We start from the raw sequence: 26,652 nt of genomic DNA, 5'->3' as shown, positions 1-26,652 counted from the left end.
GTCTTATGGCCAAGATCAAGGGAAGGATTTAAAGATATTTAACTTTACGACAGTAAAGTCTCGCAAGTTGTGCCAACCCTAATAATTGCTCGGAGCAATGCTGAGCCGAACGGAGCCGAGAATGCTCGAAAGGAGGAGTGTCCGCCCCACTGCCTACATCACAAAAAAACCGGGCAAGTGCGAGTCGGACTCGCGCACGAAGGGTTCCGTTCCGTACCATAATGCAAAAAACGGCAAAAAAAAACGGTCACCCATCCAAGTACTGACCCCGCCCGACGTTGCTTAACTTCGGTCAAAAATCACGTTTGTTGTATGGGAGTCCCACTTAAATCTTTATTTTATTCTGTTTTTAGTATTTGTTGTTATAGCGGCAACAGAAATACATCATCTGTGAAAATGTCAACTGTCTAGCTATCACGGTTCGTGAGATACAGCCTGGTGACAGACGGACGGACGGACGGACGAACAGCGGAGTCTTAGTAATAGGGTCCCGTTTTACCCTTTGGGTACGGAACCCTAAAAAAAGAAAGTCGCTATTCGTCCTCAACCAAAATGGAATAATAAAAGTGAAGGACACTTATTATCTCTTATTAGTTCATAATAACTAGATTACGTAGTTTTTATCGAAGTCTTAGTAATCCGCGGCTTTGTGCACAATCATAACCAGACATCGTAAATTTTATAGCATTTTCGGTGCAGCGGAGTGGTGTTAACGGAATTGGTATAAATAATTTCAAACCTAACGATTAATTAGCGTTAATTACGTTAATGTTAACTTTACCATTTCAGTTGGAATTATCTATACCAATTCCGTTAACACCACTCCGCTGCATCAAAAATGCTATAACATTTATGATGTCTGATCATAACCAAACCTATTACTAAATTCAAAAAATAACGTAGTTAATGGTACTTATATACAATCCTAAAAAAATAACTTAACTACAAATAAACTATTCAAAAAGACTTCTGCGAGCTGTACCGGGTGTAAAGGTGCCCATCACACTTGCCGCGTTACAACATTGGATAGCGATGAAAATAAGAGAGTTCTTGTAAGAATCTCAAATGTGTATTTTATAATTTTAGTGTAGATAATTTAAGAGAGGCTCTCAGCTACGGTCAGAGCGCGTATCCTCAGATACTTCGGACATGTGACGCGACGTGGAGAGCAGGCCATGGAGAGACTTGTTGTCCAGGGACGGGTCAATGGCTGTAGGTGAAGAGGACGTTCCCTAATGCGTTGGACGGATCAGATAAAAGCCCTTACTAACACCCCGCTTAACACATGTGCCAGAGAAGCATCTGCCAGGGAGAACTGGCGTAGAATCGTTCGTCGTTCAACGTGACCACGACTGCTCTGCCAAGAGACGACGACGGAGAAGAAGAAGAATTTAAGAAAATATGCGACTTTATAGATCCTAATGATCGAACCCTTGGAGCGAGAAGACTCCTACTTGGTCGGTTTTTGCCTATAATACAGCTGTTATGCCAGTAGGGAGACACTCCTGACTTCGGTCGAACTCGGCTCCGTTCGGTTCAGCATTGCTCCGAGCAATTATTAGGGTTGGCACCACTTGACTTCCTTTTGCGTGCACGGCTTGAATTTTGACAACTATACATAGCCGAAAGGGATTGTGCCATATATTAGATGGGATAGCATGATTCGACCCTGAACCGCTGTCAAACTTCGGGTTTGTAGGAAGTGTCCTTTCTGTACGGTAGTACTATTATTTCTTCTGTGGTTATGCACTGGTGGCAGTGGTGGGTGGTGGGGCAGTGCAGTAATGAAGATAGATTAGGTACAAAAGTCACAATTATGCCAATTTGTGGCTATCCGTGGGAAATGCACTCAATTATGTATTTCCGCTCTACAACAGTTGCTATTAATTTGATGAACGCGGCAAATAAGCAACACGCTTGAAAAACTAACCAGACTAAGGTTACTTTGTAAATGTAAACCTTACTGTATAAGTATAAACTTTGCCCTTTAACGTAACTAAAGTACAGTGAAATTATTCTAACATCACATATTTGAGAGTTACAAATTGACCCTTATGAATATGACTTTAAGGCTATCAGTTAAACGGTAGATCTTAGCATCATATCTATAAGGGTGAATTCATAACTGTCAAATATGTGATGTTAGAATAATTTCACTGTAGTTACAGATACACTTTCTTCAGTCTTCACTTTCCACGTTTCCACGAATCTTTGTCGTGAATGATAGACAGAATTCCACAGATACCAAATGTTTCAAGTACCACCACAGAATAAATAATAGTACTAATACCGTACAGTAGGCTTGTGTCGGTCATGAACTAAGAACTGTTAAGAATGAAATCCCATCAAGGACCGAAAGGAACTAAATCTTTTTGTACGCTCTTAATCGGTCTTTAGGTCCTTTAGTTCAGTGTGATTAGTGAGCGCTTGACATAAGTGAAACAGAAAATAGACTGAACGAAATGGTTCACAATGACGCTGGCACGAGTGCGAACGAGATAAAAGAGTGACAAACAGTCCTAAACCTGAAAAGTATGAAGAAAAATCAAATATTTTTATTTTATTTTATTATGTCTAGCTTTTTGATGTTTAATCGTCATATAATATCGTACAACTTGAATCGTAATACAGTTGCCAAACATTTAGGAAAAAACTACTGTAAAATCGATTAATACATTCCCAGCTCTCAAAGACCGAACTGAACTAAAGGAACTAAAAGACCGAACTAGTTCGTTTGACCGATTGACCGAGAGCGGAGCGCTCTCTGTAGTGACCGAGCAGGCACAAGCCTACCGTACAGAAAGGACACTTTCTACAAAACCGAAGTTTGACAGCGATTCAGGGACGAATTATCCCTTTCTGATGTACGGTTATTTAGGGTTGTCAAAATTCAAGTCTTTATCTTTGTGGTCGTGCACGCAATGGGACGTTAAGTGGTGACAACCCTAATAATTGCTCGGAGCAATGCTGAGCCGAACGGAGCCGAGTTTGCCCGAAGTCAGGAGTGTCTCCCCACTACTGTAGCATAAATACCTTTAGCTACAGAAGCCTAAAAAAGCCATTACAATTTGGATCTTCTTGCCTAGATGTTAAGATGTAATACTGATTTGGCACCGAAGTGATCGGCAAGCTTTAGGTACCGATGTGGTAATGGAAACATTGGAAACGTTAGTAAGCCTTGAGTTGGTAAAAGCAAAGTTCAATAGCCTTTTCATCGTATGAATGTACTTAGGTACTCGTATAAGGTAAGGGCCTATTGGATTGCACCACACCATATATCTTAAGGGGCCCACTGATTAACAGTCCGCCGGACGGTATCGGCCTGTCAGTTAGAACAAAATTTTGACAGTTCCGAACAACTGACAGGCCGATACCGTCCGGCGGACTGTTAATCAGTGGGCCCCTTTATACCTTTAAACGAGCAATTCTTGTATATTTATTTATTTATATATATATATTTTGGGGATCTCTCGGAAACGGCTCTAACGATTTCGATGAAATTTGCTATATGGGGATTCTCGGGGGCGAAAAATCGATCTAGCTAGGTCTTATCTCTGGGAAAACGCGCATTTATGAGTTTTTATATGTTTTCCGAGCAAAGCTCGGTCTCCCAGATATTAATCCTAATAGGTCAAAAACGCACAGATGGTTTTTTGCCCGAGTGCACAAAAATGCTTTCGTATGTCTGTTCGTGGTCACCTACAATAGTTTTACCAGTGGCATAGAGAAACATAATATAGAAAAAAATATAGAGTGCTCACTCCATACATCAGTTTTAGTACCAAAACGAAGTATTATAAGAGTGTTTCTTTTATTTTTTCCATTTTTATAAATTGTGACCTTTTGTGTTTTCTACTCAAAATCACGAGCTCTTTCGATTCTAATGGGATAAAAAAATGTCCCTGAGTTTTTTTCCTATTGTGTTACCACCCAAGTAACAATTTGTGGTTCTATAGTAGTCGATAGAACGTTTCCCAAATACCACCTAAGGTCCTATAAAAGACCAAAGAACATTGTATAAAGCCGAAATGGCGCATCTTATGTGCCATTCAGTGATATAGTAGACCTGTAGCAGTGTCAGTCGTGACGTTTTAGGTCTTTAAAAGTGATGTGATGATCACTTTTGTGCTGATTTGTTGTCAGTAACGCCATTATAGTGTTAATTTATACTATAGTGGCATTGGAGATTCCATTATAGTGCTTGTTTTATACTATAGTAGTATTTGAAATTGTATTATAGTGCTTTTTTATACTATTGTAGAATTCATAGTTCCTTTACTACGAAATTTGCTATCAAGTTTTCCATCAACTGTTGTGAGTGGTTTTGTTGTGTGTTTACTTCACAAAAACGGTACTAAGTAAAGACTTTATATTAATATGCGCCATTTAGATGTCGAATAATTCGGTCCTTAGTGCAAAAAGTATATGGGACGGAAGTTTTACCGTTAGAATAGAATTAGTTTAATGAGGAATTTTAAATGCCCCCTCGATTTATTTATGTTTTTAATAAAATAATTTAATAAAATATTATGATATTCACCATAGTTACTACTATACAGCCAAGAAGTAAATCCGACGCTTTTGTAGGCTAACTATAGAACTTACGACGAAATATTCACCGCCATCATGATTAAAATTAGGGTTCCAAAAGAATTTTGCTGTGAGGCTGTGACCCAATTACACCTACAAACTCTTTAGAAAGATATAGGATTTTTTTTAATTTAGATGTAGTCATTACTGTTGTTTCCTTTTTCAGTGTGATTGGTAAAAAAATGTGCTAATAATGGATGTCGATAAATATTTAAACCGTCACGATTTTATGCTTGTATTAAATCATTGATGATAAATCTCACCTACAATCACTAATATCACTGGGGTCTTTTTTATCAATTCATTAAAATATAAAAATATTTTGTACGGAACCACATTATATGGCTTAGGCCTGAACTTATATAAGCAAGATATAAGTAGCCATTACAGATCAAATTTATCATTTACAAGTAGTCGTTTTCTACCTTTATGTATCTAACTCGGTTTATATAAGACATAAAAACTCAACTATAACGCTGTTGTCTTTTAAAAGAAAAAACAAACCCACTATACAACAGTTTTGTGATATAAAAGAGTCATTGTGACGTTTACAGCGATGAGATATAATAGGGATTTAAAAACTACTAAAGCGCTTTTCAACGCTATAAATATGTCCCAAAAACGCTACTATAGAGCAAAACAGTTCTATAATAGTGTTCATATGACTACTAAAGTATTATGTACTATAGCAGTGATCTCTAAAGCCACTATATCCTATAATCGTTGTATAGTTGGGTTTTTGTCACTGTTTAAACACAAAACTATAGCGGCTTGCAGGGAACCTTAATAGCGCAAACTACTAAAGTATTATGTACTATAGCAGTGATCTCTAAAGCCACTATATCCTAAAATCGTTGTATAGTTGGGTTTTTGTCACTGTTAAAACACAAAACTATAGCGGCTTGCAGGGAACCTTAATAGCGCAAACTACTAAAGTATTATGTACTATAGCAGTGATCTCTAAAGCCACTATATCCTATAATCGTTGTATAGTTGGGTTTTTGTCACTGTTTAAACACAAAACTATAGCGGCTTGCAGGGAACCTTAATAGCGCAAACTACTAAAGTATTATGTACTATAGCAGTGATCTCTAAAGCCACTATATCCTAAAATCGTTGTATAGTTGGGTTTTTGTCACTGTTAAAACACAAAACTATAGCGGCTTGGCAGGGAACCTTAATAGCGCAAATTAGTTGCATAAAAGTGATTCCAAATACTATTATACAGTAATATTGCTCTAAAGTGGTTATATTTGAACCTGTTATAGTACACGCCTATAACGGCTCTATAAAATGATGAAATAAACCTTTACATCAATTGCTTATAGAATATATTAGCTGTATAAGCCTATAGAGCAAAACGGTGTTGCCAAGCGCTTTTATACGACAGCTGGCGGCTTAGCACGGTCACGTTTTTATCCCTTGTCACCATGCCTGTCACGTTCTAACAAGTATGTAAGTGCGAAAGGGACGCGCATAGTGATAGTCGATAAAAATGGAACCGTGCTGAGCCCGCTGGTCACCTCTGAAACCTTAATACGACGTCTATACAAGCTTTTAGCGATAAAAACTAAAATTATAGGACTAAAATGTTACTTGGGCATTTCCCCATAGGTATACTTCCTGTACCTACACAGTTTACACAATAAATATTTCTGATTTCTGGTATACTTTGTATGGCGATAACAAAACGGAAAGTTTGAAAAATGTATGGAAATTTTAGGACACTTTTTTTCTCCTATAAGGATGAAAAGGGCTCGCGATCCTGACTAGAAATAACACAAAAGTGGCAAAAAAGGTCACAACATATAAAAATGGCAAAATAATAAACGAAACGCTCATTATCGTAGTCGACATATAGCATCGAGTAGCGGAATTATCAGTACTGCTACTTGACAATAGATGTTGCAACGACCGAAAAGTCTAATGCTCAACAATTTTCAGCTAATATTATAACCAGATTAACCGGAACTCTAATTTTAACTCCTTCTGCTTTTAATATTAGTTGTAAATTGTTGCTAAATACAATTTTCGTGAGTCGCGACACTAGAGAATTCTAGTATCAGTAGCGGTACTGATAATTCCACTACTTGATGCTAGATGTCGACTGTGAAAATAATAGTCGTTTTGGTACCAAAACTGTTGTATACAAAGAATTACAAACGCACTTATAATATGTATTAACCTTTTGAACGCCAAACGGCGCATCCATTTGCCGTGCCAGCGTGCCACTGACGCCGCGGGGGTAAAATTTAGTTTTGTGAATAAATAATGCCAACCTAAAAGGGGTGTTTTTCAGTAGATTTTCATCAAAAAACAATCGACGTCAAATGCCGTCTTTGGCGTCGTTGTCACGATTTTGCGTTGACGTCAATTGCCGTCTGTGGCGTTCAAAAGTAAAGTGGCGTAAAATATTAGTAGGTATACTGAATGCTATTTTATATGGATCTACGTTTCCTCTTTCAAACTTGAATAACTGTATAGATACTTTAAATGCCTAACTTTGAGGGAAATTGGCGACGATATCCTTATATCGAACCTAATTAGTTGCGTTTTTTTGTGGGCCGTAACTCAAAAGGAAAAAACAGGGCGCTTATCTCTAGTTTGTCTGTCAGTCTGTTCATCCATTTGTCCATGGGACCCTATTACTAAGACTGCGTCTGTCCGTCCATCTGTCTGTCTGTCTGTCACCAGGCTGTATCTCAAGAACCGTGATAGCTAGAGAGTTAAAATTTTCACAGATGATGTATTTCTGTTGCCGCTATAACAACAAATACTAGAAACAGTTATTATTATTATTATTCAGAGCCCACTGTGTCCCACTGCTGGGCAAAGGCCTCCCCCCTCTTCTTTCACTCGTCTCTGTTTAATAAATATTTAAGTGGGGCTCCCATACAACAAACGTGATTTTTTTGCCGTTCCTTGCATATTGGTACGGAACCCTTTGTGCGCGAGTCCGACTCGCACTTGACCGGTCTTTTCAATAAATTATTTGTATTTGTTTCCTTGATACAGTCACAACTGGCGGTTTTAGTTATTAATTTTAGTTTAGGTTTTTTTATGATATACAAGGCAAATAAGCAGACCTAAATCTAAATTTTATGTGATGTAATTCATGGACGACCCCTTAGTCAATTTGTGTAATAATGTATGTCCTATAATATTTATTTATTTATACTTAATCTAGTATATAAATAAAATTTAACCACTTTTATAACTATGTTTGTGCGCTAATAATTGTCTAGAATTCTAGATTTTTATATTTTTTAAGATTTATGGTGTGTGACTTCACTTTAGAGTATTTTAAACTTACAAATTTCAAAATGTACCTGTTTCAAACTTTTATTTAATTAAAAAATGCCACTTAGACTTCAAATTCAAAAACAGAATAATAGATTTTTCACTTCTCATGCTCAAAAAGTGCACCTTTATGTCGTGCGTAGATGACATAAAATCGCATTTTATGCTCTAGAGCATAAAGTAAAATCATCTATTACGACCCTTATTGACGTAGCAATAAAGTCCAAATAATGCCATACAAACTGCCAGCCCTGCCGGCGCGCCCCCAACCGACGCTCTCCCGATCGGCGTGCCCCGCGCCTCCGACCGGCCCAAGAACAATTTTCTTTAGTCTTGAATAAATACGTTAAAATAACCTAAAATATTTGATTTTTTGTATATATTCCTCGCAATCAAAGTGAAAAGCAGAGTGTACAACAAGGGCATAAATGTCCATTTTTACCCTCGTCTACTATTTTGGTCTTCGCTTCGCTCAGACCAAAAACTTGCCTCGGGTAAAAATGGGTCACTTTATGCCCTTGTTGTACAATCTACTATTGGGTCTCAGGATGTCTAAAAAAATGCATCAACTCAAGTAATAAAATATTAATTTTAAAATCGTCAGGTGACAAGCAAAACTCACCGATTACTAAAAAATAATTAAACAAAAATCAACCTTATTTGAGTACTAATATGGTTCATTATGGCTATGACCTTGCTGTGGTAATTAGTGAGCTTTGCTTGTCACCAGACGAAATTATATTTATCTAAAACAATAGTAAATTAATAACAAAAAATAAAATAAGATTGTGGTGTAAACAAGTAACAAAACTTTTCCTCTGTCATCTCTGTAGACTCGAGAAACCTGATTTTAAGTTATGCCTATAGTTGCTTAACTAGATCTTATTTAAATACTTACCATGTAAACCGCTTGTAAACAGTTTTCTGTGCCCCCGATACGAGTGTTGTAAGCATCACATTACAAGACCACTAGTTACGTAAAAAAATGGCACTTCTCTACACATGTAATATTATCGTAACAATCACTTAACACCGCAATGAAGTACCTATTATTCACTTAGTAGTCATAAAACTTAAAGCTTGTAATAACAAGTGTTTATGACGAACCTAAGTCGCACCAAAATATTGATTATTGGGTAATATTTTATTTATTTATGTGTGCGTATAACAGTTTTTTAGACAGTCTAAATAAGTTTATGCCGCGTGGACACTTGTTTCACGGTCACATGATTCCAATTAACTTGTTTGTCACTCGTCAATTGTTTTATGGTGTGTGGAAATTCGAAACATCGTGAAATGTGTGCAACCGGAGCAGAGTAGCGGAGAAACAAGACCTATCAACCTACATTCTCTTGACAATTTTAACAGTGTTGCTGATGAAAAAATACTTAATGACAAACAATAAACAACTTTTAATTTGATATTTTAAAATGGTACAACTTATAAAAGACTTTATATCGTAGCTGTAATAATAAAAGGCGTTACTTAATTCCTATTTAAACCAGTGCGTGATTAATTTATTATATAATTAAAAATAAGATTGGTAGTATTTTTTGCATACAGCAACTTTACAAAACTGCCTTTTTTTTATACGTTTCATTTCACGCACTACATGTAGCAGAATCTTGTGATAATCTCCTTAATTTTACTGAAGGTAATTATAATTTGTCTTAACATAAACTTTTAATAATTTACTTTGCAATTTTATGCATATTTCAGGTAAAGTTTTTAAATATTATCAGTCGCGCATAATACATAACAGAATTATGTTCCTAATACACGTAGAACGGAACTCAATTTTACTGTCAACTTGACATTTCTCCGTGTTATATTGAGGAAAACATTGCACCATATGATTATAACAATTACATGGTTTTCTGTCTCTATAAACGAAAATATCTTGTTTTGGTTATATTTTATTTATTAAATGGACGACTCTGAATTGAACTCGTCCGAGCTGGGTACCCAGTCATACTGGCAGCAGGCATACACAAAGGAAATAAGTAATTTTGAGGAGCACGGTGATCCCGGAGATGTGTGGTTCGGCGAGGACAGCGCTTACAGAGTCGTGGACTGGATATGTAAAAACGTCGAAGATAAGAATACCGCTATTATAGATTTAGGTGAGCTTTTGAAGCCGTACGTCTTAGAACTGCTTTAGCAAATGAATGGGATACCAATATGATAGTTAACCAAGTCATTTACACTTCGCGTCGAATTATGGTCACCCTAGCTGCCCAGCCATGCATAGACTTACCTGTGTATAGTAGAAATTACAAAATCCTATGCTGGGAAACTATTAAATCAAATAGATGGGTCCAAAGCAAGCATTCGCGCGAGGCAATTTCGTCGCGCACAAAACGGCCAGTGTAGACGTGCCTCGGCCGAGTACATTTTTTAGACATTTATTCATTCTCTAGATTTTACTGTGCTATTTGTGATGCATAGAGAAGCTGAAACATGTTGTGATACATTATAATCCATGTTCCAGGATGTGGAAATGGCTATTCACTGTGCGAGCTGGCCAGGGAAGGCTTCACCAAGCTGCTGGGAGTAGATTACTGTCAAGAAGCCATCACCCTCGCCGAGAAGGTGTCTAAGCGGGAGTTCCCGGTTATTGACTTTAAGGTACCCATCTGAAACTTATACAAATTGACTAAGTCCCACTGTAAGCTCAAGAAGGATTGGGTTTGTAGTAGGGCTTCCAATACCGGGATCCCGTCTGTTTAAACACATTTTTCAATACCGGTATTTTTTAATGCAATACCGGGATCCCGGTATTTTCAAAAAAAGAAGGAAAATGTGCAGATTATGCCGTTTAATATCCATTTAAATGATTAAATTCGGCTGTATCAAGAAGATTACTACATGTCAGACGCATTTAACTGGCATCATGGCCTCATTTAATTGAAACAAGATCTGTGCATATGCGTTAGATAAATATTTGGTGCTAAATTTTGATGTTCAGGATATGATATTAATATAATTAGTTCTTAAAATTATATGAAAAAGTAGAAAGAAATGAGCGAGGAATTGTAGTATGGCAAACGAATTTTTGGCGGCAAATTTGAATATAGTTGGCTGGTTTATTAGGTTGAACTAAAAATGTGACTAAAGTAAAGTCAACAAGGCAGATAAAATGATTGACAACCTGGAGGGTGAAATAATAATTATTGCAGATGGCGATTATTGTTTAATATCCTAAGCTATAAAGGACTAAGGACATACATATCTGGTGTTACAGTGAGCCTTTTTTTAATAAAACTCAAAAAATTTAAGCGATTCATAGTCAATACCGGGATCCCGGTATTGATGAAGACAGTTTCGGTATTAATACCGGTATGGCGGTATTAAAAGAAATCCGGTATTTGGAAGCCCTAGTATGTAGGTACTTAGACAATGACATATATATAATATACAAATACATAGAAAACATCCATGACTCAGGAGCAAATATCTGTGGCTATTACACAAATAAATGCCCTTACCGGGAATCGAACCCAGGACCAATTAAATCAGTGATTTACTCAATATATATGACACTTTAATACATATACATCAATCAAATACATATATCGATTATCATTCATCATTACAGGTATTCGACATAACAGAAGACCCCGTGTCCCAATTAGGCACATTCGGCGTTGTACACGACAAAGGCACATACGACGCAGTCAGTCTACATCCAGAGGACGCCAAAGAACGGCGGCAGAAGTACATAGACCAGGTGGCAGCCATGATGGAGTCGGACGGTAAGAATACACATTTTAACTAACTTTGTCAGTAGAAAAAACCGGTTAACTGCGAGTTGGACTCGTCCACCGAGAGTTCCTTACTTTTTAGTATTTGTTGTTATAGTGGCAACAGAAATACATCATCTGTGTAAATTTAAACTGTCTAGCTATTACGGTTCATGAGAAACACCCTGGTGACGTGGTGACAGACAGACGGACGGACGGACAGACGGACAGCATGGATAAGTAGTAGTATCCTATTACTACTTATTGATCCTGTAATGTTTTCATCTACCCTCAACGGGCTTAAGAAGCCATTTGAGGGTAGATTTTGTTTACTTTTATTTAAATACCTAAAGATACAGACTATAGTCCGTTTTTTAGGGTTCCGTACCCAAAAGGTAAAACGGGACCCTATTACTAAGACTTCGCTGTCCGTCCGTCCGTCCGTCCGTCCGTCCGTCCGTCCGTCCGTCCGTCCGTCCGTCCGTCTGTCTGTCACCAGGCTGTATCTCACGAACCGTGATAGCTAGACAGTTGAAATTTTCACAGATGATGTATTTCTGTTGCCGCTATAACGACAAATACTAAAAACAGAATAAAATAAAGATTTAAATGGGGCTCCCATACAACAAACGTGATTTTTGACCAAAGTTAAGCAACGTCGGGCGTGGTCAGTACTTGGATGGGTGACCGTTTTTTTTTGCATTTTTTTCCGTTTTATTTTTTCATTATGGTACGGAACCCTTCGTGCGCGAGTCCGACTCGCACTAGCCCGGTTTTTTTAGCATTAGAAATAGGGTAAACAATCTTGATGTGTCCTTTAATTGAATAACAGGTTTTTTAAAATAACTCACGGCAAATATGTAACAATTATGAACCTAATACGACCTTTTATATTCTTCTGCTTTCATAAGTAATAGTTACTGATTTTTAAAAAGCGTTTTTCAATTAAAAGACATGGCACGATCGCTTACCTTCTTTCTAATGCTAAAAAAAAACGAACTACATATATAGACAGTGAATATTTCTTAACCTTATTTATTTGTTTCTTGTTTCCAGGTATATTCGTTATAACTTCATGCAACTGGACAGAAGACGAACTAGCTACCCAGTTTTCGCACCGGCTTAAAGCGAACTGCGTCATACCCACCCCCCAGTTCAAGTTCGGCGGCAAAGTGGGAGGGGTTGTCTCTTCTGTTGTTTTTGTACATAAAGATAGTAAATAGATTGGTTATATACAGTAGTTTTATTTTAGAAAATCCGCCAATGAGCACCGAAAGCTTGTGATTGAATATACTTAAGGATGACTCACGCTAGACCGGGCCGGGCCCGGGCCATGACTTTTTCTATGATGGCTGATCGGTGATCAGGTGGTGCTTTCCGTAGAAAAGGAAGCGGCGGAAGCTCCGGCCCGGTTTAGCGTGAGTCATCCTTTACTCGGGAAAATTCGACCCATCCCGCTAAAACTCGGGTGGCCGAGTGGTTGAGGCATCTGCCGCGAATGCAGAGGACGCTGGTTCGGTCCCGGCCCTGGGCACTTTCACTTTCGCATATCTATAGGTATCAGTATAGAAATTCCAGCTACCAAAGAGTAATTTTGTATAAGAGGGAGTCTTAGGAAAAATTATGCCCTAGTTTGAAAGCTATTAAACTAGATGGCGCTATACATCGCCATGTTTGTGATACCTAAACCAGATCCCAATATGGATTTTCCCAACTGCGTTGGAAGACTTGGAAGGTCAGATGGCTGGCTTTCGTGCCTTCTAGTGCCTACGCCAATTCTTCGGAAGGTTGTCAATGCTGACATTGGGCTCCTTTAGTATGCAACCGGGAAATAAAAACGCATAACCTGTCGTGTCGTCTACCAAGCTGTCAAAAAAAAGCTCCCCTCTATCTACCCCGGCCGGAGATCTTCGTCAATTATTCTGTACCCCGTATTTGTTACGGACGGAGATCTCCGGCCATTTTAACCCCAATCCAAAAGCACTACCTACAAATTATCTCGGGTGCATAAAAAATCGGTCGTAACAAATACGGGGTCTCCGGCGCGTGTGAGGAACGGGAGACAAGGGCAACGAACCATTGGCCGGAGATCTCCGGCCTGGGTAGACGACAGGTTAAGTTAAGATGAGTAGGATTAGGATGTTGAAATAAAAATGAACTTCATCTGTGATATGAATATATTAAATTCTGCATAAACCTTAAAATATAGGCATATAAATAACATAATTGCATAACCCAAAACTACCATCCATCTACTTAGGTGCATACGGATCATTTCAAAATCACTTCAATATGTGTTAAGGTTTATAGATTTGGCACTGACGATTGCAGCGCCATCTGTGTTCATCATCTGCTAGCTGGCGCGGGTGTACGCACTACCAGTGAGGGGACACTCCGATCGGCCATTCTCGGCTCAGCATTGCTCTGAGCAATTATTAGGGTTGCCACAACTTGTTGTCCCTTTGCGGCTCGACCACAGATAAGATAATCACTTGAATTTTGACAGCCCTAAATAGCCGAAAGGGATAGGGGATAGTGCCATAAGTTAGAAATCATCATGATATCCCTATCATGATTCGACCCTGAATCGCTGTCAAACTTCGATTTTGTTGAAAGTGTCCTTTCTGTACGGTAGTATTATTATTTTTTGTGGGCACGCGGGTGCCATTGTAAACTCTGAATCATAATTAGATTCCAAAAAATGTTGCCACTGCAATAATTTGTTTGTAAAATAGTAAATTCCTTTTTATAGATAAATACGCTAAGATAATTTATTTCTTGGTAATTTTACGCCTAGGGGCTGTCCATAAATTACGTCATCGATTTTTGGCGATTTTTGACCCCCCCCCCTATAATCATCCAAAAATCATGCTTCAAATGACCCCATTTCCTCCTACTTCATGCTACCGTCATCCGATGTCCAGACACCCCCCCCCCCCCCCCCCCTAATTTGAAATGACGTAATTTATGAATAGCCCCCTACGATTTAAAAAAGTACTTTTATTTACTTATTTTTACATAAATACAAGACGCGCTAGTAAAAAGTGGCAACATTGTCTTACTTTTTTTGGAATCTAATTATGATTTAGAGTAGGTATAGGTAAAATCCGTCGCACGCGTCCGGACCAGTTAAGGTTCCGTCACGGGGCGCGCCGCTGTTACATATAAAACGCTCACGCGCCCCCGGAAAACGCGCCTGTGTGACGGAACCTTTAGCGTTGCTCATACTATTTTTCGTTAACCCGCTCTATGTATGCGCGCCATCTAGCGGACGCCTTTAAGCTTTGTTTGTCTCGAGTGCTTTGAAGTTACCCGAATGCACCATAATATTCCCTAACCCAAAACTATATCAAATAAACTAAATGCATATAGGAATATTTTACTATGTGTATGTAGGGTCAAGGAGGGCACAGTGGCTCGGTAGAAAAAGGCCGGGTACAGTGGCTCACTCAACCTAATTTCAACAGGAGAGAGGCGATATTTGGGCGACTGAGCCACTGTTTCCACCTTGACTGTACACTGTAGAATAATTCTCTCTTCGAAATGCTTGAACGGTAAATGTTGACTCATTACGCATACAGGATATTTATTTTAATATTTAGTACAGTCGCCAGCGGTCAAGGCTCTCACAGATATCTGAACACGCCTCTATTGTGAAGGCGTTAGAGTGCATGTTCAGATATTGTGAACACCTCGGCCGCTCCGATATATCCGATGGCGACAGTAACTCTACTTTCACAACATTTTCATGAACTATTACCAGATTACAATGTTACGAGTAGATAAGATACATAATCACTTTTGCCGAGTCGCCGGCCCAATATTACAGGGTTCTATGTTTCACTTTTATCGAACTGAAATTTGAACATTGTTATAGTGACATTAAGTCGAATTTCAACTATCTTGAAAATGTAACAGAACTTTGTAATATTGAGGCAGCGGAGTGTTACAAGAGATAACATCCTTTATGTTTCAATCTATTGGCTAATAATTCAACATTGGAATTAGTGGAAACAATACAATCTTACAATTAAAAATTGTATATAAAATGCTATATAAAGTGCGAAATAATCAATATATGTGACGTTACACGGGTAAAGGTACCTTATGGCGCTTAAGCTATACGCTGCAATACTAATGCGGTGCTAAGTGACGTAAGCGCCGACCGCCATAAGGTACCTTTACCCGTGGAACGTCACTTTATGCGATGTTTGTAGTAAAAGGTACCACTTTGTCTGTTTTGGTAAACAAGTATGAACGTATCTTTTTACTACGCATAAGATTTCTAACGAAGTTTCGCTTTCGGCATTAAAATCATATTTCGGCCAAAAAACTGCAGAACCTTTAGGCCGCGCCGAAACTGTATTTCGGTAGCGTTCAACCGAAGTTTCGGCTTCGGTACTAAAATGATGTTTCGGCCGAAGGTTCGGCTAAAAGAATAACAAATGTTTCGTCTTTATAAATGCCAAGACCAATATTTAGCACCTTTTTGTCAATGTCAACTGACAAAGTAGTACATTTGTGTCGCTGAACTTCAAACTCGGGTCCATTCGACCCTCTCAGCAAATATCTACCCTATTACCATTTCTTAATACCAAAATCGCATAATCTGACAGATGGATTTACCCGAGTTTGAAGTTAAGCGACTCATTTTACCTTCGAGCAACACCGGCTTCCGACACATCATTTTACCTAAGTACTACACAGATATAATTTAAAAAGCTATGCGTTTTTGACATAATTTATTTTATAGAATCTCTTATAGCTCCCACTTTGCTACTATTTAGACTTTTTAACATTATTAAAATAATTTATACATATATATTTGTGACATTTTTAGACAAAGGGTACCCTTTGCCTAAAAACGTCTATATTTCTGCTTTTCAAGCAAAGGGTCCTAAGCTAAGCTAAATAAGCCATTTCCTAGGGTCCTAAGCTAAGCTAATAAGCCATTTCCTACCCCTTAGATACTTTTTTTTTATTACAACTTAAAATCGACCAAAATTGTTATTAATTTAATTGATAATTGGAATGTGATGTTTAATTACATTATATATTAAATTTAGAACTGATGACAGGTATTAAACAGACTGAGAAAATACATTACAATTTCATTATATAAAACTTTCCAATAAATCTTTATGAAACCATACTGTAATAGTTTTTTTATAATAGTCATGAGTCATGATAATGAACATTGAAAATCAACAACATAAAAATGAAATATGACTGTAGATCTTAATGACCTACAGCTAGATACAGATATATCGGAGCGGCCGAGGTGCTTAAAAATATCTGAACATGCACTCTAACGCCTTGACAATAGAGGCGTGTTCAGATATTTGTGAGCGCATTGGCCGCTCCGATATATCTGATGGCGACTGTATAAGGCTAAATAAAATGGCCCAGTTACAAATGAAGTCGGCAATTAACGATGAAACTAATGGCACTTTAATTAATACGAGTAGCACACGCCAATGAAGATCCTTGGAAATGATATGTGACATTCAACGGGTAAAGGTAGGTTGGCCATACGGCGTTGGCGCTTACGCCATTCTTAAGGCGTGTCCGGGGAAAATTTTTCGCGAATCTGATTAAATTGTCCGATCAAATCAGGCTGTGCAACGCTAATTTGGCTCGCCGAATTCAACCGCCGATTATGACCAATATTACCGATAAAATGGGGTGCGGACGCAAGAATACCAATTTATGCCGCCAGTATTTTCGTTTTGGGGCATCTTTTCAATTTAGAGGGCTCTTATATCACAATAAAAAAAAATTGGTGATTAAATTGGAAATTGACGCCAATTTCATTTACATTTGATCACCCCGTCTGGATTCGCGCTACGCGACGTAAGCGCCGACCGCCATAGGGTACCTTTACCCGTGGAACGTCACATGTAATGCATCTTCAATTAAACTTTAGTGAAACATTATTTTTAGCTATAGGTGTAAGATGAATAACTAAAATAATGTTAATGTAAATAATAATAATTTATTATTGTGTTTATGACCATTAATTCGTCTATTAAATATTAAAATTAGGCATTTATCACATATTTCTGTGACCATTGACGTATAATATCTAAGGATGGGCTAATGGGGCACTAAAAATGGTACTAGTTCAGCGGTGTTACTAACGAATTCCAGCCAATCGTGCAGTCTAACGCAACCAGTTGCAACCAATAGCGCGCGTAATGCGAACTTGTCAACCAATCGCGCGCGTGATGCGAACTCATCAACCAATCGCGTTGTAGCGGTGTCACACCGCTGTACTGGCCCCTGTCATGCCTCATTATTATTGTCCGTAAAGCCAGTCCCTAGATATCTATGTCAATGTCTGTGACCTTGATATTTAATAATTTGAACAGAACATGATTTCTTTTTATTTCAGCGTTTTTAAACTTGTGTAACGAAAAGTACCTGAATGGGGTTGGCCGGTCGAAGTATTTAGCAGATGGCGCCAGCATAGCTTGCCCTGTCAATCCCTAGAATTGAGTCAAATTTTTGTTTTTTTTTAATGGAATTGTATGCCCTGGATGCCAGCCTTTTAAGCCAAACCAAAAAAAAGCTATGAAGGCGCCATCTATGCAAACCTTTGACAGTTGCCAACCCCATTAAGTTTGATGTTCCTGGAAACTGCTAGAATGTTTCATAGGTAATATAAAGTATCTAACAATTTTTTTTAATTGAAAAATTCTTACCCTATACAAAAAAGTTTCAATATTTTTCCATGTGAATAATTTCGCAATTTTGGAAACACTATCAGTAAACCTAAGTTGCATGTAACCGCTCCACCTTACGCACTAACTGGCAATATATAACAAAGATAAACGTATTAGTTATCAATATAAACATTAGGAAACCGTTTAACAAGACATTGACGTCCACAGTGGTATCTAATACCACCATTTCTATGGGCTACATACGCTCACAATATTTATCCTCGTTTGAACTCTTATAGACAAGGTAACCGAGTAAAACAGCGCAGGCTGTTAGAATCAACGTAAACAATTGATATATTTTAAGCATTTTAACCTGTTTGTGCAGCATTTCGTAGTTAATCTGCAAGTTATTTAAAGCGTTTGTTACTGAATCGGGCTTATCCTGACTCCTACCATCCACCATGCTTCCGTTCTTCGGCATATCCTTCTCCGGGAAGTGGCATTTCAGCCGGTACTCATCGACTTTGCTGCCGGATGACTTCTGCCAGATGTCGGTGAGCTCCTTCGGTGTTACATCCAACTTCGGGATTTGTACGGACATGACGAGGAATCTATCTTTAGTGACAGTACGGAATTGGAATCCTGGCTGTACCACAATTTGAACGATTTGTGAGGAACCGGTGGCTAATGTACCGGAGCTGGGTCGCACCCGAAACTTCTCTGGCGAAGTAGTTCTTATTTTAAAAGATATGGCACTTTCATCCATATTGGTTATAGTAAATTGTCCTGATATCTCATCATTTTCATTCTTGAAAACGATTGTATCGTTGGGATTGAGTCGTAGCATTTCTCCGGGAGAATGCTGGTTGTCTCCTTGCTCCGCAAAGGTTACCTTTTTCGGTGTATGCACATCATTAGTACCTCTGTTTTCTGGAACAAATTCAAACACATACGGGTCCTTCCCGCCCCAGCACGTCAACGCCTGCTCGGGAGCCACAACATCCTTCAAATTGTCTTTAGTCGAAAACCTCATACGCTCAACGGCTTTGGCCGGTAACAGGGACTTGACAACCTTGAACGCAGCGGACAAGACCCAAGGCATTTGATAAATGATGATAAAATGCAGAAAATATGGGTAGTACAGCTTCATCAGACTAATTAAATACTTAATTAGCTCCATGTCCATGTTTCCAAGGCCGCAGCCGTCCATATCGAAGAATAAAGTAATAGGTTTACCTTGTTCCTCCCTTTCTATGCGGTCAAACCAATATATAATCACTTTCTTAAGCTCCTCAAAGTCTTTTTGACCCTTTACATGCTGTTTAGACTTGATTATTAGCAGCAAATTCCCGTCTACATCGCGTCCGCGGGGAAAGAATGCGCCTTCATTTATATAGTCCATTCTAACGGTGTTTTCATTGATATCATTCACATTATTAGTTTTCCGCCACACAAGAATGTCCCATAACATATCGGCAGCCATCTTCGCGTCATTTTCTTGGTGTAACAACAGCCGTGTTAAGTATTTATCGTCCTTTACCCTTTCCAAGTCCAAAGGGTGAAACTCTCCTGGAGGGTTAGGAATTCCTTCTTTTAACTTTGCCTCGAAAACGGCTCGCACGTCCGCAGGGGTCGCCATCGCGATATGAAACTATTGAAACATGTATTCACACACAGTTTTATTGTTATTTTTACTAAACGGTAGAATCACAGTCGATGTAATGTGCAAGTAAACTAAATGTCATGACATGACATTTGGCCTTAGGGATACCAGTGTAATAAGCTCATATATCGTGCAAATGCAAAACCTTTGCAAAACAGTCAAGATCGAGACCTTTAAAAATAATATGTGTTCATGTGCGGACCTTTCTCAGATGGAAAACCAGATATTAACAAAAATTTGCAAGTAGAATGTAGTTCGATATGCATCAGTTTTAGCAATAATTTTAGTCATACTATATTTTAAATTGAAATACTATAGTGTAAATAACATTATTTGCGGTATTTGACGTCTGTCACTCACAACAGCAATACTACGTAAAATGTTTTGCACATCGAAATCACAAAGGAAAACAATTGCACTGCGAACGTTTAAGTTCTACGTCTTTTTTTTTTTAATTTTAGGGTTGGCCGGACACCACCGTTATGAATCGGTAGTCGTCTAAGTAAATCGATATGAATTTTTCATTTTTCTTTTAATTAAAATAAGGAAAAGGTGGATAATTAACTGTAAATATGGATATATTTATCGTCACTTAACAGACAACAAATTTGACACAGAAATAACATAAATAAACTTTAAAATAGATCCTCAGTTAGTTTCAATTTTGACAATGGGTGCGACCAACTCGGTCGGTGTATTAAATACACCGACCGACCGGTAGCTTGCGGGAAAACCATATAATTCTAGCTTTATTTAAATCTCAAATAAAAATTCATTATACGTCACAATTCGATACCTCAGTCTACGTGCCATCCAATCGTAATCGCTTGCTGTGACAATCGATTTGCGTTAGTTACATCTCTATATACGTCAGTCATAATGTGTCAAATACCGCAAATAATGTTATTTACACTATAGTTATAATGGTACCATTTTCTAGGCAGTGTGACAGCGAAAAACTTAGAGGATATAACGAAGCGGAGACGCATTATCTCATAGCATTATCTGTAATTTTCGGTACATCATGGTATAATAATATACTCCGCCTGGTACTCCATTCCCGTCTTTTCTAGGTCACCTAACTGACACGGGCTTACGTCATCATGCGACAGCGCTATATGATAATATGCGATAGCGCTATATATAGCGGCCATGTTGTTGTGACGTAGCCCCGTGTCACTCTGGGAATGGAAGACCATGTTTTATTAGACTATGCGGTACATAACAGTCTGCCGATTGTTGCGTAACGTAAAAATAGCCATGTCAGATAAACGTCAGTCCATACAACGTGTATGACCATTGGCCGCCTATTTTCGACAGAGGGGAACGCCTGTTAATGGCTACTCCGTGAAAAAGACCACAATGCAAAAGTTTCTTAAAGTAGTACTAGAACTAGACCAAGATAACTCTCCAACGATTTTGACAGCACAGACTGTGCACGTGTTATTTATACGTCATAAGTTGGACAGTATGAAAATTTAAATCTGAGGATAAAATGTGACGTCCCACGGTCAAAGGTACCTTATGGCGGGTATGGAGTTATGCATACCCCAGTAATCTACAATAAATAAGCTATCGATAACACAAAAGATCAACCTTCTAGGTTGCGTAGTTACAGAGATATGATTTTTTGAAAATAATGTTGTGAAATGAGCAACTTTACGATAGAGAAGTTTTAAGTTTAGCCGCCTAAAAAACTATGTTCCTGAAGTAAGTTACATAGTTGAGTACAAATAATAATACCTTATATATCTGAGATTAAAAAAATATTGCGACTTGTTCTGTAATGGAAATAGAAACTTTTGATATCGACTGATTTATGTGTATACTAACCAATCTCTTGAAAATAAAGTTTTATTTCATTTTCACGATTGATTGCAATGAGCTCTCAAGATTTAAATTTTATCTATTAGAAAACGACACTGACAGACAGTTTAAGCAAAAAACAATACCGATTTAGAGGTGAAAATGTATTTTCTGACTTTTTCATATAAAATCACAAAATTGAATATTTTTACTTTTAATGTGACACACAATCAATTTTTCTGAGCACATAAAGAAATTCTGTCATTCAAATGAAATAAATCCTAAAACCCCAACTAAATACTATATTTAACCCCTTATGCCACTTTAAACTTACATAACAATAACAGTATTTGCTCCATACATTTACGAAAAGGTACCTTATGGAAATAAATCTAATAATACATCACTACAAAATATCAATCATATTACAGTTTATCTTTTATGAATAGAAAATATTAATTTACATTAAACTGCCCCAAATTTAATTAGTTCTTCGTCATAATAATCTTAAAAAGACCAATAATTTGTATGTAATGAAAAGGTACCTTGTGATTAAGTTACATGATGAGGCATGATGATGATGAACAAGTTAGGATAAACTAATAATATTTTGGGGTTAAGATGGTATAAATCGTCTATTTCTTATCAATAATATATTTCGGTTGCTATTGAAGATAAGCGGCATTGAGGTTCAATGACCTCAGATATTCCATAAGGTAATGCGTCGGGTATTGGCATTTTTCAGCAAACCAATGGCTGATTTACTGCATGCGACCAAACCAAATGAAGATTATTCTAGTTAAGAAAGACTTGACGAGAGTAACTTTGGTATAATAGCAGGCTACTTGGATTTGTGATGTCGGTCTATGTACGGTTATAATATTTGCGAGGCGCCCCAACCAGAACTGAAATTATCAAATTAGTTTTGCAGAATGCTAATACAGTTCTCTACCAAACTTCTTTTCCCGTATTGACTAGTTTTTTTGGGAATTTTCAATCTTTCTTCCATAAGGTACCTTTTCTACTAAACTCTGAGACGACATTACTAGGCTTATAACTAACTTATAACAAAAATAAAAACAGGTAAACAAACGTTACGCATTAAGGTTTCAGATCACACAATAAAAAAAAATTGAGCATTTTTTCACCTCTTTACAAAACATTTCATATCTCCGAAACTAGAAACCCTCATAAGGTACCTTTTCCCGTGGAACGTCACAAATATTCTCGAATATTATCCATATTAACATATAATATCAGATATTGATTACTGGCAACTCCATTTCGATACAACAGATAAGATAAAATAAGGCGGACCTATTTTCATTAGCGGATCATTTTTAGGGTTCCGCAGTCTATTTAGCTATTTACTAACATTCTAGGTTAATCTCTGAGGGCCTACGGCCAACATCAATATAATTTAATTAATCTAATAATAAAAAGAGAGATAGATAACGATTTTCGATTCTTCGATGTTAGAGGTAGGGCCTCTGCTGTTTAACTAGCCTTTATTACCATTACCATCCATTACCCAATGATCCTGCTATTATTTCGTCAGGTGACAGTGGGTGACAAGAAAAAGTAACTAATTACTAAAAAACAACGGGTTGCACTCCGGGAGTGCCGGCAGAGGTGAAAACTCAATGACATTGTAACAGTTTTTCGATCAGGTCACGTGTCCGTCTTACGTCTTACGAATCTTACGGTCACGTGACCTGTCGCGAGTTTAACATTTTTTTCCCCATCACAAAAAGTGCACAGCGCCGCTAAAGAAGTTTTCACTTAAAAAAAAACAACGGGTTGCACTCCGGGAGTGCCGGCAGAAGTGAAAACTCAACTCTATTATACTTAGTAACTTTATTTTTATTAATTAATTACACCCTTGTCTTGGAGACCCTATACATCTCTAAGGATACTTTGATAAACTATATAATCTTATCGTTCTGACACCTATATAGAGACATTTACACCTCTTAAAATGTTATAGATTTTATTTGTGTTTTTGTATCTGTATTTTTTTTTATATTCATATTATAGGTTTTTTATGTAATTCGACATTAAGAGACCATATACATCTCTAAGTAATTGTAATACATTAGTTTGAATTGTTAGTTTTATTTTATAAAATTGTGGATGCATTGTTATTTTATTATTTTAGCTTGTATATAAATTCAATGATGACGTGTAAAAGTGCCCTCGTGGCCTATTTGCTGAATAAATGTTGATGTTAATGACATTGTAACAGTTTTTCGATCAGGTCACGTGTCCGTCTTACGAAGCGTCTTACGTCTTACGCTGTCGCGAGTTTAACATTTTTTCCCCATCTCAAAAAAGGCACAGCGCCGCTAAAGAAGTTTTCACTTCAAAAATTTAAACAAAAATCCACCTTCTTCTAGTACTAATAAGGTTCACTATGGCTATGAACTTGTGGTGGTAATTAGTGAGTTTTGCTTGTCACCTGACGATTTATAGGTACCATCGCTCACACTGTTAACTGACGGTACGTAGACCTTATTACAATAGGCATAAGGTCCACCGATGGACAGTTGTACCTACTACCACAGAATAAATAATAGTACTAGGTATAGAAGACACACTCTAACAAAACGCGTCTGTTGCGATCAGGACAGATATGGCCGCTAGGTGGCGACAGCGCCACGCGCGTTTGGCTAGCAACCAAAATTGGTGTGGAACGGATGTACTTTTAGCTACCTGTAGCAAAGCGACGAAATCGCGGAGTGAGCCACGCCTGCTACTACCTACAAAATAACAGATCGGTTGGGTAAATTGAGGCAATCTAACTGCCATTTTAGTGTTGGGGACTCGGAGTAATTAACAATGGAGCCGCCATTAACAGGCGTTCCCCTCTGTCGAAAATAGGCGGCCAATGGTCAACCACATGTCAACCATATATTATGTATGGACTGACGTTTATCTGACATGACGTACCTATACATTTGATGTGCCCCTCCCCCGCAAAAAACGGCAGACTATTTTGTATCGAAAATTTTAGACATGGCGTCTCCGTTGGTTATATCCTCTAAGGTTGGGGATATAAAAGCAAGGTGACGAAGTTAGAAGGTGAATGCAGTGTAACACGCAAGCGTCCATAAGCAGGCGTGGCTCACTCCGCGATTTCGTCGCTTTGCTACAGGTAGCTAAAAGTACATCCGTTCCACACCAATTTTGGGGAAAGCCATAAGCCGCGCGTGGTGCTGTCGCCAGTCGCCACCTAGCGGCTATATCTATGCTGATCGTAACAGAGGGGCTACCGCGAAAACCGAAATTCGCAAATTGCGGGGACCTTTCTCTTTTACTCCAATGAAGGCGTAATTAGAGTGACAGAGAAAAATGCCCGCAATTTGCAAACTTGGATTTTCGCGGTTATAGCCCGAAGCGTTTTGTTAGAGAGTGAGTCTTCTGTACCTAGTACTATTATTTATTCTGTGACGTAAGTGTTATTTTACATGGAGGCAATACGTCCAACGTGGTTCGCGGTACTAGGCCCTCTAGCCCCCTCCACACTCATGCGCGAATCGCGGCGCGAAGCCGCGAACGCGAGTGTGGCGTCGATTTTCGCAGACAGCGAAATCGACTCCACATTCGCGTTCGCGGCTTCGCCCGCGATTCACGCGCATAGTCTGGAGGGGGCTTCTGACGTAAAGTCTGCAATGATAGCGTGATTTGAATATTAGTTTTAGCACATCCATTTTTAAAACCCTCCAGCACTGTTAAAGATTCTCGCTTGACTATTTTGTGATTGAAAGTTGTTTTTAATTACTTATTGATAATTTCTGCAGATAACATATCTTTGTACATGTACAGACAGGATAAAGATACACGAGACAAGTAGTCAGTAAAGACTGCTAATCACTATGCCAAGTTCTACTACGTCAATCTAAGACCTCAGTTCAGTTTTTTCAGCTTCACAAATGAAGCTATAAAAAAACTCGCAATCCTTATATACAAACAAAATAAAAAAATTGTTAGCACGATGTAGAATAGTAATCTGCGCTCTCGGTACAGCGCCATCTAGCGTTATATTTGTTAACTAGTTTATATTAGTTACAAAACGAGAGCGGCGTTTTCTACATCGCGCTAATTTTGAAAAAAATACAGAAAATAGTTCTTTACCTATAGATCAGGGGTCTCCAAACTTTTTTATCTGAGGGCCATATTGCGACTCAGAAAGTTCGCGCGGGCCCGGGCTGAATTCCTGGAGCCTCGCTCCCGCGGGCCGGGGTTTGGAGAGCCCTGGTATAGATGACAGGAAAACCTATTAGGAATGTGCAGTCAAGCGTACGGAACCCTTGGAACGCGAGTCTGACTCCCACTTGTCCGATTTTTCGAATAGGTGATGGTGATTTCGAAAAGGCTATTTTCTGAATCTATCTTAACTCATAAGACTCATAAGGTTGCTGATACGCCAATAATTAGTAGCAATATTTATTTTTTCACCACACCAGCTCGGAAAGGCTTACTTTGCACTTCAAAAACTGATAGCAAAGTTGCATTTTATTCACATGTGAGGCAAAGTAATCATCAAATGCAAATTTTGAGTTGTTTTCTTATGTTTGCTGGAAGAACTGACTTTTAAATGATGATTTTTGGATGATAGATATTTAATAACATTCATTTGAATTTGATTTGGTTTGATTTTGTTTGATATTTTACATTTAATATTTGCTTCCGGTTGGTGTGGTGAAAAATTTTGTGTTTCACTCGGGGGCAAATTTTGTTTAACCCTCGTGCTTTGAAACCCTCGCAACGCTCAAGATTCCATTTTTCGAACCACTCGCTACGCTCGTGGTTTTGGAATCTTTCGGTTGCTCGGGTATCAATATTAGCACGAGCGGTTAATCAACAACTTTGCCCCCTTGTAAAA

General features: G+C 38.1%; 4 protein-coding genes across 4 annotated transcripts in view; 2 read left to right on the top strand and 2 right to left on the bottom strand.

Annotated features, from left to right (window-relative positions):
- LOC134802492 (alpha-1,6-mannosyl-glycoprotein 2-beta-N-acetylglucosaminyltransferase-like) overlaps positions 1-9,279 on the bottom strand; it is a 57,007-nt gene extending 47,728 nt beyond the window's left edge. The window contains exon 1 of the mRNA XM_063775171.1: positions 8,789-9,279. The gene's annotated coding sequence lies outside the window, so the exon portion shown is untranslated. The remainder of the gene's footprint in view (positions 1-8,788) is intronic.
- Positions 1-26,652, top strand: part of LOC134802113 (dentin sialophosphoprotein-like) — a 174,580-nt gene that overhangs the window by 93,492 nt on the left and 54,436 nt on the right. The gene's annotated exons all lie outside the window — the stretch shown is intronic.
- LOC134802546 (EEF1A lysine methyltransferase 2) lies at positions 9,734-12,866 on the top strand. The gene is made up of 4 exons (XM_063775200.1): positions 9,734-10,013; positions 10,382-10,518; positions 11,489-11,645; positions 12,690-12,866. The coding sequence occupies exons 1-4, from the start codon at positions 9,818-9,820 to the stop codon at positions 12,854-12,856; spliced, it is 657 nt and encodes a 218-aa protein (XP_063631270.1). The 5' UTR covers positions 9,734-9,817; the 3' UTR covers positions 12,857-12,866.
- On the bottom strand, positions 18,217-20,022 carry LOC134802282 (motile sperm domain-containing protein 2-like). The gene has a single exon (XM_063774862.1). The coding sequence runs from the start codon at positions 19,935-19,937 to the stop codon at positions 18,555-18,557; it is 1,383 nt and encodes a 460-aa protein (XP_063630932.1). The 5' UTR covers positions 19,938-20,022; the 3' UTR covers positions 18,217-18,554.

The sequence above is a fragment of the Cydia splendana genome, chromosome 24 (genome assembly GCF_910591565.1).
Source record: "Cydia splendana chromosome 24, ilCydSple1.2, whole genome shotgun sequence".
NCBI classification, from domain to species: Eukaryota; Metazoa; Arthropoda; class Insecta; order Lepidoptera; family Tortricidae; genus Cydia; species Cydia splendana.
Note: the sequence above shows the minus strand (reverse complement) of the source record. Positions and strands in the feature narration are given on the sequence as shown.

Coding starts and splice junctions, on each gene's coding strand:
- LOC134802282 (XM_063774862.1), bottom strand. CDS start 19,937: ATGGCGACCCCTGCGGACGTGCGAGCCGTTTTCGAGGCAAAGTTAAAA.
- LOC134802546 (XM_063775200.1), top strand. CDS start 9,818: ATGGACGACTCTGAATTGAACTCGTCCGAGCTGGGTACCCAGTCATAC. Junction 10,519..11,488: donor TCCCGGTTATTGACTTTAAG/GTACCCATCTGA, acceptor TCATCATTACAG/GTATTCGACATAACAGAAGA. Junction 11,646..12,689: donor AGCCATGATGGAGTCGGACG/GTAAGAATACAC, acceptor TCTTGTTTCCAG/GTATATTCGTTATAACTTCA.